General features: G+C 51.1%; 1 protein-coding gene across 2 annotated transcripts in view; it reads left to right on the forward strand.

Moving 5' to 3' along the window:
• Nucleotides 1-4,291: 4,291 nt before the first annotated feature.
• Nucleotides 4,292-15,020, forward strand: part of PTCHD1 (patched domain containing 1) — a 34,131-nt gene continuing 23,402 nt past the window's right edge. Inside the window, exon 1 of one of the 2 annotated variants that reach the window (XM_086467705.1) lies at nucleotides 4,292-4,720. In XM_086467705.1, the coding sequence (XP_086323831.1) occupies nucleotides 4,292-4,720 (429 nt within the window). The remainder of the gene's footprint in view (nucleotides 4,721-15,020) is intronic. The other variant, XM_086467787.1, reaches the window with a different exon arrangement.

A 15,020-nucleotide genomic window follows, 5' to 3' on the forward strand; every position in this document is an offset into this window, starting at 1 on the left:
CAATGTCTTTGCACATCACCAGCCAGACTTTCAGCAGAGAGCCTCAGTGGAAAAGATTTTGCATCCCTTAAGAATCTAGCCATAATCACTAAACTCTCCTTGAAAATTTTCTTTTTAGTTCCCTTTAAAAAAAAAAAAAAAAGGTCTTTGTTACCCTTCTCCTCACTGTGGGTAACCTCATTCTCTCCAAGCTCCAGCTGGAACCAGCATCACACATTGCTCAGTGCTCTGTTGCAAAAATCATTCCCCATTCACAGCACTAAATCCCCTGCACACACTCCTAAAATATCTTCTCTGGTTCCTCATGCCTAACTAAACAACACAAAATCCTGATTCTCTGCATACCTCCCACAGCCATCCCAGCTGCTCCTGCCACCTCTCCTTTCCCCTAGGCCCTCTGCACTCATCTGAAGTTACTCATCAGGAATCCCCTCCTCCATCACTTCTCTCAGGTTTTTCTTGCATTGGACCCTTTTGGGGGAGGGAGGAGGAAGAGGTTATTTTAAATAAAACCTCGTCCACGTCTTCCTCTCACGTTACTTTTAAAACTTGCCATCGTAACAAGGTTTGAGCAGATGCATAGAGAGATGCTCATTTCTGGATGTCCGAAGCATCCTGCATGTGCTCATAAAGAGCTGAAGCCCTGTGGTCTGGGCTGTGGGGTGCTTGGCCCACCCCTAGAATGACAGCACGGCCTCATGCTAAGCCACCGGACCCTTTTGGCCTCGAGAGCTCCTGGGCATGGGCCGAAGCAGTCTCTTTGCACAGGTCTGAGAGTCAACGAACGTTTTACAGCAGACAGGTCTGCGCTTGAGAGCAGACTTGAACCCTGTGCAGATGCTGTCTTTGTGAGTCACGTCTTCCCCATCTCCTTTTTACACTCTGTCCCCAAAAGTTGCTGCCCTGAGGCGTTTGCTTTGAAAAGACATAATCATATTGTCCTCCCCCTCATTATCCCTCTTCCCAGCATCTGCACCTCATTGTATGGTCATCTCTTCCCATCGTTCTCCTCTTAATTTAGTTTGGAAACTCTCTAGAGCAATGAGACATCATTATCTATTTTGTAAAGCGCCATTCAGAGCTGTAGCAGAGTAGCACGTATACGTGACAGAAATCCTACCCTTCCATCTCCTCCAAAAGCGAGGCAGAGATGGTTAATGCTCTGCAGGTTAACGCTCATTGCCCAGCACATGCTACCGGCAAGACCTCCGGTTGCTGGAGCTTTCCCCTACAACAGGGGCGAGAGCTCAGCCATGCTTTCCTCTTCACAGAGTGCTGTGGGAGGCCCCCAGCTGCTCTGCTCCTGACAACCGTATTACCACAGAACATATTCTAATGGCAGTTTTTTGGAGTCCCAGAGGAGTGATGGTCAATAACAAGGTGACTTCACCATCTGCAGAGTCAGGAGTACGCAGAAGGTTTCCTCTGGTTTGGTAACATCCACAGGACGCTTACGGCGTTGTAATGTTCTCATTCCGTGGGGTTACAGCACACACTGCTAAGCTGTTTGCAGCAGCACATGTCAAGCTGCTTCACATTCCACCCCTGTATGTCCCTCCTCCGTAGGCAACCTGACAGCCAAAGACAGGGCAATTCCATGGGCCAAGGGTAGGCAGAATTTTGTGGGGTGAAAACCCATGACTACCTTTGGAAAGCCATCATTTCCACCACAGCAAACAGCACAGTCAGATGCCAGTTACAACAGGCAACAAAACAGACACTGGCCTGGGAAGACAGAGGAACATCCAGCAGAACTGCTGATACATCAGTTTTCCCCTCTGCCCGCACAAAATGAGTATATTCTTCCTGGGGTCACCTATAGCTTACTTATTGTCAATGTGCTGAGAACTGGGCTGGATGTCAGGTCCTCAAACTAGTTTTCCTAAGGTACCCTGGAGAACCGTGAATCAACCACTGGATGATTACTGAAGTAATTAATAATCTCCTTCATTTTTAATAACGATAAAATAAGTTTAATGGAGACCAAAAAAAAAAAAACCCCAAAAAAAACACCAGCACAGATGATACTGTCAGCAGCAATGACAAAAGCTCGTTACTTGTTGGTAATGACCTACAGCACTAGGCGCATCCCGATCTTCCCCTGTAACATACAGTAACGTGACTAAGCCTTTGCTGTGGTCTGTGTGCAGCTGGCCATGGGCAGCGAGAGGAGAGCACTGGGCTAGGAGGCAGGACACCTGGGCTCTGAGGCCTGACCTGATGCCGAACTTCACCCAAACTTGGGCCCAGTCCTCTCCCGTGTCTGTGCTTCTGCTTCTATTTCCATCTTTGAGGTTTTCTTCAAATTAATGGGTTTTTTTCTTAAACTGATGTAGGACTGATACAAGCAGTGGGGACTCACCTCCATGGGAGCGGGACCGAGCAGGGGCACGATCGTATTACAAACCCCAGCATCCTCGGTTTGGGCGCTCCAGACGCAGGCACGCTGGCGCTGCAGGCAGAGTATTGCCTGGGGCAGTTTCCGGGCTTGGGCACAAAACCCAGAAGACGTGGGGGTCGTGGGGGCCTTACTGGCCATAACTCGGCGCTGCTCCATCACCCGCTCGCCACATGAGAAGTAGTGAAACATGGAAGGAGTTTAGCATTCAAGCTGTGTGCCCCAGCCGCGAGGGAGGGAGACGGGAATGATGTCAAGGAGGTTTTGTGCACGAAGCGTCCGTGACAAAACATTAGCTTAGGTCAGACACTACTGAAATGTGAAAGGAAGGATGACTGTCAGGCTATCAATAACCAAAACCGGGAGGGCTGCTGCCTCACGCAGCAACAGGTGTAACAGCTGTCGGACAGAAACTTCCCTTTCACCGATTTGTAAAACCAGCGGCCGGGGTGCTAACCGGACCCCGGCCACCGACACCTTTGGTTTGAGAAGTAGCAGCTCGGGCCAGCTGCCCACGGGAGGAATCGGTGTGCCCCAATATGCCGACAGAGGGGACACGACCAACACCAGCTTTTCTGCTCCTTTCTGTTCTTTCATTGCGTTTAAAAACGTGGCCGGCCGTCCCGCCATCCCGCACCCCCCCCCCCCCCCCCCGGTGGCACCCCGCGGGGACGGGCTGTACCTCCGCGCAGGTGGGCAGCGCACCCAGCCATACGCCGCCGGGGCTGCCGGCTTGTGGTTAGGGGGGCGGCACCGCGCTCCCCCGGCGCGGCGCGGTCCCGGCAGCAGCAGCGGCGGCGGCGGCGGCGGCGGCAGCGGGGCGGGTGGGGCTCCCCGCGCGGGTCGCTGCCGGGGCGGCTCCGGGGACGATGCCGGGCGGCCGGAGACGGCGAGCCGGGCAGGGGTAGCCCCGCCGCCGGCACCCGCCTTCCCTAATGGGCATGTGCGGCGCCGCTCGCACATGCCCACTCGGGCCGCGCGGGGCCGGGCCGCGCTGGCGCCGCTGCCGCGGTGGGGTGCGCGGCGGGAGCGCGGGGCGCGCCGTCGGGCACCCCGGGACGCGGCCCGACCCCGCCGCCGGGGGAAGCGCCCAGACGTTTCAGGCGGCGGGTGGCCGAGCCAAAGCCCCCGCACGAATCACACCCAACTCCCCTTCCACGGGGGGCGACCGTTCCGCGCCCCCGCCGCCCGCCCGTCGGGGGCGCGGGCAAGCCTACGCTACCCGGCCGTCCCGTGGGCGGCGGCCCGGGCGGGGCGGGGATGTGGCGGCGCGGCGGTGGCGGCGGCAGCGGGCGGAGCCGGCCGGCAGCCGGGCGGGGCGGGGCGCGCCGCGGCGTCCCGAGCGCGGCCCGCGGGGCGGCCCCGGCGGGAGGCGCCGCGCTGCGCCCCGCCGCCCCGTGCTAGGCGCCGCCCGGCGTGGCCCCGCGCCCCTGGGCGGAGGGCGGCGGCGGGGCCACCGCGGAGGGCTTTCCGCGCCCGCCCCGCCTGCCGCGGCCGGGGGATTAGTCAGCAGTCTGCGGGCAGCCCCGCTCCCGCGCAAACTCCGCGGCGGGGGCGGGGAGCGGCGAGCGGCGCCTGCCCCTTCCCCGCGGCGAGGGGCGGCGGGGCCGCGGCGGCGGCGGGGGTGCCCCCCCCCCACCCCGTACTCGGCGGTCCGTGCCGCCGCTCCGCGGCGAGGGGCGGCGGGTTGGCAAGTCAGGCAACGAGGCGCTGGGAAACTCCTCTCGGGCACGGCGGCGTTGCAGGAGGACGAGCGCCCGAGCCGCCCCGCGCACGCACACGGGCGGGCAGGCGCGCACACACGCACCGCACACACACGCACACGAGCGGCGGCGGCCCCCGGCCCCCCGCAGCGGCGGCCGGCGGGGAGGCGGCGCCCGGCGGGGCTGCCCCATGGTCTTGCGGGGGCCGTGGGGGAGCTGCGGGGGCCCCGGCGTGGCGCTCGCCCTCCTGCGCGCCCTCCGCACTAGGATGTTGCGGCAGGTCTTGCACAGGGGGCTGGGGACGTCCTTCTCCCGGCTCGGCCACTTCGTCGCCAGCCACCCGGTGTTCTTCGCCTCGGCGCCCGTGCTCATCTCCATCCTGCTGGGCGCCAGCTTCAGCCGCTACCAGGTGGAGGAGAGCGTGGAGCACCTCCTGGCCCCCACGCACAGCCTGGCCAAGATCGAGAGGAACCTGGTGGACAGCCTCTTCCCGGTGAACCGCTCCAAGCACCGGCTCTACTCCGACCTGCAGACGCCGGGGAGGTACGGCAGGGTGATCATCACCTCCTTCCGCAAGGCCAACATGCTGGACCAGCACCACACCGATCTCATCCTCAAGGTAACCGCGGCGGGGCCCCGGGCACCTGCCACCCCCCCTGGCCCGGCGCCCCGCATCCCGCTCCCCGCCAGCCCCGAGCCCGGTCCCCGCACCTGCCCGCCCGCCCCGACCCGACCCACCCGTGCGTGCCGGCCTCTGCCCGCCCGCCACAGGCGCTGCCACCGCAGCCGCCCGGTCACCTCCCTGCAACAGTTGGGATGCCCGCCCGCCGCGGGGGCCGGCACCGCGCTCCTGCCGGCTCCGCCGGCCTCCCCCCCTTTTTTAAAAAATCCTTTTCTTTTCTTTTCTTTTCTTTTTTTTTTTTTTTTTCCCTGTTTTGGTTCTGTTCGCTTTGGGTGAGCGAGAAGGGCAGGCTGCTTGCTTAAATCATTTTTCGGTGCCTCTGTACTCGCCTTGCGGTCGTGCTCCCGAGTTAAGGCGACTCGGGCTTTGATAAACTCAAACTTCAAAAACAGTTAGGTACCAATCTGCCAAGCTGCCGAGAATGCTTTTGGGGGCTGCTGCTGTGTCTGGACTGCACTTCTGCCTGGAGAGGGGTGGCACAAAACCTCCTTCTCAGTGCTCGTGAAGGCAAATGACATAACTCAGCTGATTATTTTTAGCGGGTAGTATTTTTTTCCTCTCCACTCCCAACCCACCATCACAGCAAATGCTGGTTTCATAGATGAAGAAGAATCCAGCTCAGCCGTAGATTGCAGGCATGGTGCAGCCTGTGCTGCCGCTTCAAGTTAGAGCGGATAGCACCTTTCCCTGTCACTTGAGCGGCGCAGAGCGTGCAAGTCACAATCTAGCAGGACATCTCACCGAACTGTATGTCATAACATGTCGGAAATCTGCATTTGTTGAAGCTGGTACTGTAGTTTACACCCCAGTAGTTTCAAACAATCTTGCAAGGAAAAACAGGGAGGACGTGCAAAAACTATGTGTCAAGAGGGTCAAGTTCACCCAAGAAAAAGGAAAGGAACATTTACAAATAACCAGAGGTGTGGCAAGCTCAGTCCTGCACGTTTTCACTGTTGCCTTATGGAAAGCCCGGAGACTCAGTGTTGCCTTTTTTTTTTTTCCTCCTCTCCTTGAATGTCAAACTGTCAGCCCATACAAAAGCCATTGTTAATTCTTTTTAATAGATTCAGGGAGTGTCTCTCCTAAATTGAGAAGATAGATGCAAATACCTAGTGTATTTGGGGAGACCTCACTCTTTGCTGAACAAGGAAATGACTGTTACAGTGGATTTATTTATATTTTATTTCCACTGTAGCCACATACGGAACTGAGGTACTGAGCCACTCGGTATTTTATGTTTTCCTTTTTTTGCTGTTGACATATTACCCAACGGTAATCAGCAAACAGATTTAATGAGCATCGACTCACTAAGTACAGTAACAGGAATGTGACTAGCGAAGGAGAAAACTCCAGAGAGATGATTTTCATTCCTTCATTTTCTTGTACCATGAATTGCATTCGCATCCAGTATGTGCACATTTACTCAGTCGTAGGATAATAATGATAATGGATTTTTTCTCTGTGCTGCTTTCTCTAGAGATCTGTAGTTTTATCGATAGCATAGTGACACACAAATAAATGGTACTCGGGATCTTTCTGCAAGCAAACTTCTGTGTAAGATTTATCACATCAGCGAAAGAGCTATAACTTAGAAAGTTCTGTCAGTATTTAACACCGCCTCATTTTTAAAAGACAGAATTTGCTAACAAAATTATTATTTTTCATTTAGTGAGATAATGAACACCATTGCCATTTGACTGTTTACTCTTTCTGTTAATCTGACGTTGTCAGGCATATTTGATGCATTATTTCCAACTCTTTACTTATCTAATTAATGCCAGTATATTTTGTGCAGAATAGATTATGTCCTTTTTCCTAATTATTTTTCTGTTTGTGGGCAGAGCCAGGCTCAGGCAGCTGCCTATCCAACCCTGTGGACAGCCCCGTGGGTCAAAGCACAGCAAAACAGGAGGGAGGGCTCCTCGCTCCCAATATTGTTGCACCCGTAGTGATGCAGGGCTACATCATTTTGTGTTAACAGGGCTCACCAGGGGAAGGAGAAAGGGAAAGGTGGCCATCAAGGTTTTTATATATATATATGCAGTTGTGTGAAGGGGAGAAGGGAGGAAAGGCAGCCCCAGTTCAGAGCCAACCAACTCAAAGTGCTGTGCTTGTAATTACGTGTCCTGGGTGAAACTGTGGAGTAATCCCACCTACATTCCTGAAAATGCTGCCATGTAGGCATGGTCAGGGCAGAGAACCTCTACGGCAGCTTTTGCTTATCTCTGCTTTTCTGGAGAAGGATGACCTCCCCGAGGGAGAGGTTTTGCTTTAGAAGAGGCATCAGGTTGGACACTGGCTCCTCCCGCATGGTTGTTGCTGCATCTCCACCCACTAGCAGGAGGATGGGAGACCCAGGAGGATGGTTGCCCCAGGCAGACACCGGCTGTTCTCGCAGCATCTCTTCTTGGTTTCCTTACCTACCCTATCCTGTCTCATCAGCCAAGGAGGGAAGGGAATGAGCCTTGAACAGCTACAGCTGCCCTAGTCACGTGGCAAGGGAAGAAGAACATTTCCTCCGGTTTCGGCAGAGGAAGAAGTCGGCTTCCATTATTGTCCCCTTAGGAAAGGGATACAAAGTTTTGGGGTTTGAGCAGTTCAAATTGAAACATAGCTGGTACTGTCAAAAATTAATCACTCTAACGTCCTAATCAATTAAGTAGTTAATGAAATAACTTCTTTGATGGCCTCTCTAAAATACTCTGGTTGGCTTTGTACAATTCCTCATGGGCACATTATCGGCCCGAGAAACTTGCTGTTACCACTACTGCACGATACCTTGTTGGCTGTCTGGGAAGAGATTTAGGGAAGGACTCAGCCTCACGACTGTCTCGGGCCCAGATCTCAAGCGGCGCTCCCAGAGCAGGAGCTGCTGGAGGACTCCCTGCTGACAGCATGCATCTGCCAGCCCAACGCTGGCTGCTCACATGACAATAGCAGGTCTTGCTGAACGTACAAGCTGCTCCACACAAGGGCTCTCCCGCTCATTAGCAGGGAGGCATGTGGCTGCCTTATGTAATAGTTTTGACTTGGAGATGATGCAGAGTACCCTTTTTTTTTTTTTTTTTAAATTTTTGTATATGTCTCCATCCATAGTTCTCATAGCTCCTCATAAACGCTTAAACCATTCCAGGCCTGCCATCCCAAAGTTGCATTTCCAGCTGGCATAGTCATTTCCAGAAGAAAGGGAGAAACCTAAACATGTCCTGAATCTCTGGCCTTGAATAGATGATCCAACAAAAAGCCTCGGTAAAGTCTCGGATATGCAAGAGATGCATCCTGACACTGAGATACTGTGAGAGGTCAATAAGGAAATTTTACTGGCTGCTGTATCCACTCCATAGCAGAGCAAAGGGCACTGGCATCCTGTGCTGTCAGTGTGCAGGGCCTTTCTTCGTCAAAGATTTGCCTCTTTCGAGAGAGAGAAGTAAGAACACCTAGCTGAAGAAAGTGTGCTTTTATCCCTGTATTTCCAAGAAGTCCTTGGAGAAACAAAAATAATGGGAATACTTGGTGTGGACCATCATGCACAAGTTAAGATCGTTATGTACAGTCTGTAGAAATCATCTAAGCCTAGAATCCCACCTAAAAATAGTGTTAGAGCAGCCCCCTACCATTTCACGGTGGTATTTCCACTTGCAGCTAGAAACTTGGTAGGTCGAGGGCATACAGACTCGCTGGAAATACAGACCTAGCCAGATTTTTGTACCCCAGAAAATATATTCTGATTTAGCCGGAATATGAGACACTCATCCCTTTGAGCCCGTTCATTCCTCTATACTTACAGTGAGTTAACTGTATACTACAAAAGACTTTTTTGTTTAAATGAAAGGTTTCCTTTTTTTTGCAAAAGAATGTCCTCTCTTACACTTACATTACTGTGTTTATAACAATAACACAGTACTAATTTTTTTTTTGGCGAAAACTCCACTTAAGATGACAAGACGCAAAGATGAGAAGGGATTGAAATGTAACATGCCGTATTGAAGGGGATTGTATTTGCAGTTTTTTCTATGAAAATCTGTAGATGAAGGTTTATCTTTTTTAAAGAGCCCTCTCCTAACTACATCTTTTCAGACAGTGTTTATACATCGCCCCTCTCTTATAAACTGGTCATCAGTCGATTTAGATAACTGATTAAGTATCTGTTTGAACATGTGAGCAAATAGTAAAATTAGGTATTTCTGTTTAAGGACAGATTTGTTTAAGAACTGCATAACTTCTGATTACTGCAGAACAAAATAGTTTAACTTCAAAATTTTGTAGACCTAATACTTACTGAGGTTTTGTTTCGTCTCTCTGCTCCTTTATTATTATGTCCCTGTTAATGTGTGTGCCTGCACACTCTGTCTACAGTCTTCCTGGATTTCCTCACTTATTTTCTATGTGTGAGGAAACTCGTGGAGGAAATATTTGTGTTCCCGTGTCTGTGGTATTTCCAATTGTTTTGCCGTACAAACATGGCACGCTTAAGCCGTTATTTTCAAAGTCAGTGGAGGTGGGTTCTTGTTGTTCAGCAGAGCCAAAAGTTGGGTCTGTCGTGATCCTGGCTATCACAAGGTACCCTTTATTTTAAAACTTTGACTACTTCTGAATGCCTGGACACAGGCAGTCAACTTTGGTTTTAGGAATGGATATAGTAGGTCTCCACCTTCTCTAGGTAGCTCCGACACTAAAAACACTTCTAGGGAAACAGTCAACAGAACAAATAGTGGATTCTACTGAAAAAAAAAAATAAAGGATGAAGTCTTTAGAGCAAGGCTGTAAGATGAGGGGAAGAGTCCTAATACAAGAAAAACAAGGGTGTGAAAGCAGCAGAAGTGGAAGCCTGTTGTCATAGCAGCACAATGCTGCAGGGCTAAAATGTATCTTATGCGAAAACAGATGAGAATTAAGATACGCAGGTAAGATCTGGGCACAGCCAGGGAAGAGGGAAGATAAATAGCACGCTGCAAGGACAGCGGGGAGGCGTGTGCAGAAACCCCCCTGAGCTGCTGGTATCAGCAGCAGCAGCTCCTCGGCGCGGTTCCTGCGGGCAAGAGGGTTTGATCTCTCCTGCAAGGCGCCTGTCAGCAGCTGGAGCAGAAGTCCTGAAGTTGCCTGTGCCTGGGAGGATGACCACATCCCACTGGTCTCCACCGCTTCCCTGTCCTGCTCCAGCAGTGCCAGCTGGGTCAGCGACCCACCGCTATCCCTCCTGCCTTGCGCCATGGTGCCATGCTCCCCCAAAACCCTGCGCCCCAAGCTGCTGCCAGCGGGGCAGGCTGTGCTAGGAACGCCTAGCACCCTGTGCTGCATCGCCTTTCCTGCCTTGGAAGGTCAGACCTTGCCTCCCACCTAACAAACAGAGTGCATAGGGGACAGGTTTTCTAGTACATGACTGGACATGTGTGACGGGGGATGTCACCCCTCTGAGTGACTCTCTGGGAAGGTGCTGCAAGTGGGCAGGGCAGGCATCGGAGGGTAGGGACCTCCATGCATCACAGCCGCTGAGGCCAGGCCACTGGCACCCCAGGCAGTGCCACAAGGCTTGAGGAGAGCTGTCAGGGCTGCCCAGCGATCATGTTTGGGGTCCCCAAAAGGTGTGACCGGGCCCTACCTGTTGGAAGGGAGAACGAGGAGTCAAGTCTCCATGAACTTGCAACTATTGAGGTTTCCCTGCAGCAAGGAAGGAGCCGTTCATCACGCTTCTGCTGGAGGAGCCCTTGGCAAGAGCCTGCACTGTGTCTCCAGCCCCCTGAGAAGCAGTGTAAGGATGGAGGGGTGTTTATGGAGAGGTCTGGGGCGCGTGGAGAAGGCCACCAGTGGTGGAGCTGATGCAAGATCAGCTGCAGGAGTGACATTTTCATCTTCTTTTCGCCATCATGAAAAATCGATCTCGGAGCCACGCACCAGGCTGCACAGAGGGGTTTCTGCTTCCCAGGCATCACAACCTCCAGCAGTGGTTGGCCCAAAAACTGGAGTGGGCTTCTCTCGGTGGGACAGATTCAGGCAGAATTACCGGGGTGATTGTCAGAATTAAGATGGTATCGATAAGAAAAGCTTCTGCACTTCAGATTAGAAAAGAAAAATCGTATCTAGCAATTTTCTGGAGCTACCAAGGCGGCAGATGGAAATGTAAATGCACACACATCTGCCACTTCGAGCACTAATAGTTGTCCCTCAGTTGATGACTTGTAGTTTGAACAATTTTTAGATTTTATTTACATGAAAATTGTTTGGAGAAAATATAATTCACCACGTTTTGGACAGCTGAAAAAAATTAGTTGCAAAAATATGTAGCTTGCATAATTAGTGTCTTAGCATCTCTTCAGGAAACTTGATTGTAGGACTGCTAGAAAAGGAGCCCAGCTACACATAGCGATCCTCCCTGCACGCTCTCCAGCTGTAATTTCTAATGTTTATCCTGAGCCATTAGGATCTGTTGGATTCCTCCATCAGCTGTCAGCACGCTTTCCATCTCTCGGCCAGACTGGCTCGGTCAGGAGGCTGCTGCCCACCAGCCCCCTTTGAACCTCTGCCCTGGGCCCGTGGTCTCATACTTACAGCAGGGCACAGCGCCGCTCAGGGGCTCCCTTGGCTTCCCTTAATTCTGCCTGTGTCTGCAGAGCCCAGAGTGTTTTCTTTTATGAATTAAGCTGGGAGCTGTGCAAGTCTTTTCCCTCTTATAACCCTTTTACATTTTGACTGAAGCCGTCTCGAATAAAAAAGCGCTCTGCAAAGATACGAATTGCCAGAGATTACTGAGATCATAGAAGAAGTGGGGAAATTTATAGCTATCTATTAAATGCTTTTTCTTCTCTTCATTTTCCTTGGCACAAGTTACCTGTAAAAATTACTGAAAGAGTAAACCAGCTTCACATGAAAATGAAGTCTATATTTAAAATCATTGTCTTCATCCTGCTTTCTAGTCTTTCAGTCTTGAACCCAAAACAGTGATGAGATTTTAAGCAGTAATAGATAATGAGTTCATTCTTCACTTTATTTTTGAGCTTCTCAGGCTTTCATCCATAACCATGAGATCAGACATTTCTTTTTTTTTTTCTTAATGAAAGCTGAGATTTTTTTTTTTAAATATCACAATACTTCAGGCTCCAGGGCTCAGAGAAAAAACAGACTTGGTGAAAATGACAGTAAAAAAATGGTAAAAGCTGGCAACACTGACTAGAGTGAAGCTCATTTTTAATTTGAACCATCAGATGTAGACTGAAAGACTAGAATCAAATAATAGCAACAACAACAGAAAAAAGGTAATATGGCATTGCAAAGATCTTATTCCTGTGAGTAGAACATGTCTCTCTATGTGCCAGATCATTCACAGTACAGGAGGACATCCAGATATCTAGCTAGTTTTGTCTAATTGGCCATTCATCGACTGTATGTCAAGTGACAAAGCATAGTCAAGTCCTTACGATGAGTGATGTCCCCTATAAAACACCACACGTCACCACTCAGCAGCAAAACCACACATTTTTGTGGTGTGTATGATAAGCAGGAGATAGTTATACACATCCTTAATATTAAAAATTGTGGCTGCGACTCTGATCCAGCTCCCATGGGAGTTGGGATGTGTTTCCATGAGCTGGGAATAGGAGCTTGACAAGACTGACGTGTCCCGTTGCTGTCACTCTCACCATGGAGTTTCCCTGGGAGCAAAGCTGTGCTGCCAGTGAGGTGAAACTCATGTCAGACACCAGTGGCCATTATTGGGTCCTCATGCCTCGTCCCCTTTGCCCATAGCTTTGATCGGGGTAGCAGGTTATGTAACATGGGCTTAAAGGATTTCTGGAATCGGACCATTTTGCAAATGAATCAGCAGTTTCTAACCCCTCCCTGCTGGGATGGGATCTGTTTGCTTCACAGGGAGGCTGCAGACTTTTTTGTTACCTGATTAAATTGACAAAATTCTAGTAATACCTGCTCAGTTTTGAGTTAAAGAAAGGACTTCTCAACAAAGTGAAGGGGATAGAGTTTTTCCTCACCCCTTCTTGTAGCTTCCTTAATCTTTTGCATGGATTTAGGAACAAAATCAAGCTTTCCTTACTGTCCTGAATATACATCTCTAAGTACAACCCTTTTGCCTTCAGGTTCAGCTTTGCTGCCACTGCTGAAAGTTGTGCCAAGCTGTGTACAGGGAAGAGCTGTCCCTCAGAGCCTGTTGTGAGCCTTGGCCATCCCAGGAGAGCCAAACTGAGCCTACTGGGAGGCTCTCATTCCCAGCACCTGCCTTTCTGCGCTGATGGCAGAGGTAGGAGGACCGGCAGCCAAAAACAGCTGAAGAAATCTTTGCAGCCATGGCTCTCTGAGGCCCTGGAGCAAATGGTTTAGTCCAGGATAAGTGTAAGGATTTTAGGTTTTGCTTCCTGGCATCCCTTCCTGGGCCCACGGGCAAAACCAGCCAGCGAGGCAGTGTGATTTCGCCACCTCTCCTGTCAGCTGTGCCACAGGCTGAAATGTGGCTTGGTGTGGAGGCATGAGACCAGCACAGCCCTCACCTGGAGGTATTTGCAGAAAAGGATTTGTCTACTGGTTAAAGACATATTTCCTCTGTATAAAATAAATAACTGAGTGAGCATGCGACTTAGAGTAAACAAAGGCCAAGACCAAGACGTTACCAAATGCAAATGGCTGAAGGCTGAAGGAAGAGAAAACGCTGCTCTAGAAATCTCTGGCGTGGTATGGGACACATATAAACACCGTTTTCAGAAGGGAGAGGGGAATTGCAAGTGATGGTCTCTGTTTAAACAGTGAAAGGGGGAGGTGGCAGTTACTATTTCATGCCTGAGCGCTTTCAGGGACAGTGCCACCGTGGCAAGGGAGCTTAGGCGATGCCGTGTAGCTCTCATGCTGCGGTGCTCTGGCATCTCAGCAGTAAACTGCTTTTTGGTTCCTTCCACTGTTAGCTAGCTGAAAAAGCTGTGAGTGATGAGCAAGCAGTGCATGTCTCCCTTCAAGAAAAGCCATTCAGCTTTTGTTATTCCTTTAAATCTCCCTTCCTCATAATAAGCCTGGTAAGGATAAGAAAACAGCTGGATAAATGAGAATCTGGTGGTCAGTCGGTTGTCCCAGTACTAGGTGCCAGGTTTATTTAGAATATGGTTACTTGCTATTAAAATCTGCTGCACTGAGGTGTGCAGTATACACTATGCATTAGCATATTGCTAATGTTGTCCCCTTCACACAACACTCTTTACCATCTCCTGTTAACAAACTGAAGTTCCCTGGGAGACCTCCTTGTATACCATAGGCAAGCCAAATTGCCGACTGTGTAATCCCTTGGACTTGTAGGATGTGCCCTTGTAACCTCTTGCACCTTCTGTTTGCTGTGGAAACAAGTCACCCAGGGCTCTGGGTGCGAGTGGAAAAACCTCTGTAGGCACAGTTGAATCCTCAGCATGGCAGCAGGGAGGAGAGTGCTGTGGGACTGCAGCTCTCGACCGGGAAGAGGTAGCAGCCCCGCGGTGCACAGGCTGCCACAGGCAAGCAAAGGGAGAGAGACCTGCAGCCATGCTGCAGTGCACCCCTGCCCTGCACTGAGGTGACAGAGGCTTTTTTCCTAGGATCTGGTCTGAAAAAGCAAAGTGCAGGTAAAGTGATGTGTTTGTCTTGAGGATGAAAGTCTGAGGATGAAAGGCTTCCCAGAGCTGGTTCCTGGGGCGTGCTGGGGTGGTGCTTGGCGTCCTTTGCTGGAATGGAGGGAACAGCAGGTTTTCCTCCTCTTTGGCTGTTGGCCTCCAATTCGAGACCAAACGTTGTGGCCACTGGCGAAGCTCAGAGTACATCTCATAGCTAGTCTAAACTACACAAGCTTGCAGCCTGCTCTGGGGGCTGCTCGGCTGCCGGGATGTACCAGGACACAGAGCTGGCTGTCTGCTTCGCTCTCCTTCATGAAGCCCTGTCACTGGGAGGTGCAATGGGGACATCCTCCCACACGGCACCTGGTCCAGCCCAGCATTGCCTTGCAGGAAGCACCGGGCCACTGCTGCAGGATGGGCTCCGGGGTCTGAAATGATCATTTCCAAAAAGAAATGAGTATTTTCAGCATGACATTTAGCTTCTAGCCTTTTGCTAAAGATGAAGTAACAGCTGTGACAGATGAGGTTATTTTATAACCTAAATATTAAAAGAAAGTGCTTCAGATGTGGAAGGAAGCAAATGCAGCAGTGAGGCAGGGTAGGTAAATAGCAACACATATTGTGTGATAAAAGTTGCATGACAGTTTAGTTTCTTCTGCATT

This window comes from Leptosomus discolor, chromosome 1 (assembly GCF_034619465.1).
Source record: "Leptosomus discolor isolate bLepDis1 chromosome 1, bLepDis1.hap2, whole genome shotgun sequence".
Lineage (NCBI taxonomy): Eukaryota > Metazoa > Chordata > Aves > Leptosomiformes > Leptosomidae > Leptosomus > Leptosomus discolor.